The 1,743-nt window shown below is 59.1% G+C and overlaps 1 protein-coding gene across 1 annotated transcript in view; it reads right to left on the reverse strand.

Annotated features, from left to right (window-relative positions):
- Window positions 1-1,743, reverse strand: part of ZNF385C (zinc finger protein 385C) — a gene marked incomplete at its 3' end in the record, with an annotated part of 5,417 nt that overhangs the window by 3,305 nt on the left and 369 nt on the right. The window contains 1 exon segment of the mRNA XM_010161574.1: window positions 8-67. Coding sequence (XP_010159876.1) covers window positions 8-67 — 60 coding nt within the window.

The following is a 1,743-nucleotide window of genomic DNA, read 5'->3' on the forward strand; positions in this document are numbered from 1 at the left end:
TCATGGCCTCGATGGCTTTCAGCCTCCGCGCGTGCTTGTGGCCCTTGTAGTGGGCTTCCGCCTGGTTCTGGGGAGGGGGAGATGGGGACAGCCGTGTCGGTGCTGCGGCCGCACGGATGCGGGGAGGACGGGTGGAGGGGTCAGCCCGGACACATTTCCAGTGCAGCCACCTCCCCAGGAGACATTCATCCCAGGGCTGGGGCCGCCACAGAGGTGGTGATTTTGGCTTTCCTCCTCCCGCCAGGTTGCTCTGCACACCAACGTACTCAGGCCGAGGTATCGCTCTGCTAAGGCACCACCATGCTGCATGGCCGAGATAAGGACTCTGCTCTGATTAAAAGCATCGAGCCACTTCTTTTAAAAGAAGCTTTTGGGCAAAATTTATGATTTCAGACACGTACAATGCGTTGCTAGCTGTATAAATACAATAAAAAAGCACGTTGGTGGGGAGGACGCGTCTCCACTGTAACCTAACGGGTGTCTAACGTACCATTTACATTCACGGGCTCCTTTCTCCCTGAATAATGAAATGCACGTCGATGGGTTCACGCCTGCACCCAACTGATAAAACGGCACACAAAAGAAAATCACCCCCACGCTCGTGTACTCGGCGGGCAGGGACAATGCCACGCCGTCCCCCAAAACAACCGCTGTTCAGCCACTGATGGCAAGGAAATCCAACAGGAATTAAGACACCGAGCAGCACGGGTTAATTTGCACAGCCTTCTCAGAGGCTGGCGGAGGGTTTCCAGGCTCTGTAGGAAGAAGCATCCCTCCTGTCCCTGTGGCTCCCGCAGCTCGGAGCAGTGTCTGGAGCTGGGAATGGTGTCTGGGGCTGTGCAGCGGCCGCTGGGTACATGGGAAAGTGAAAGGTCCATCTGAACCTCACGGTCAGAGGTCTGAGCCTCAAACACCAGATACTGGGGTCTGCGGGCAGGGATGGGTGGACTGGGCAAGTGGCACAGGATGCCTGGGTGGCAGCGGCACCGCTTCCAGCCGGGAGGCAGCATGGAAGAGGAGCACAATGGTCTTCCTCACGCCCCTCGCTTGCGGAGCAGACTAAAGAAGCCCAGCACGGATGGGCAGAGACACAGCCAGCCCGGGTGCTCCCACTCGGCGCCCCTGCGACGGGCAGAGCCAGCCAGGCCAGGGCACAGCCACCCTGGGGGAGGCGAGAGCAGCTCCCGGCCACCTGTGCCCCCTGGCACCGAGCAGCCCCAGCAGAAAAGGCTCTGCCCTGGCTGTTCCACGGGCAGAGGGGCTTGTTGCTGCCTCGCTGCCCTGGGAAGGGTTGGCAGAGGCCAGGGATGCTGCCAGGCTGGCAGCTCCATTGATGACGTATGTGCCCGTGCTGCGCACCATGGGGAGCAGTTGGACTCACCCCGGTGTAGCGGGGCCAGCCCAGGCGAAGGGCTCCAGGGTGGTCCCTGGGCCAGGGAGGCTCTTCCCACTCCACTCCCAGCCTGGCTGCCTGCAAATCCCCCTCCCTCTCCTGACGGCTTTGAGTGAGAATTCCTTTAAAAGCCTTTTTATCAGTTTTCCCTGCAGAAGATCAGCTGTGTGCAACTCATTTCCGCAGGGATCCCGGAATGTTTCCTTCCTCCCCTCTACACAATGGTTGATTTACTTAGAATAAAAGGCTGGAGGGGAAAAAACCCAACCCACCTGCCACAGCAGAGCTCTGGGAAGCCAAGGCAGGGAAGATTATACTCGGCTCCCAAGGACCAGCTATGAATTGCACGG

The sequence above is a fragment of the Eurypyga helias genome, unplaced genomic scaffold (assembly GCF_000690775.1).
Source record: "Eurypyga helias isolate BGI_N326 unplaced genomic scaffold, ASM69077v1 scaffold18351, whole genome shotgun sequence".
NCBI lineage: Eukaryota > Metazoa > Chordata > Aves > Eurypygiformes > Eurypygidae > Eurypyga > Eurypyga helias.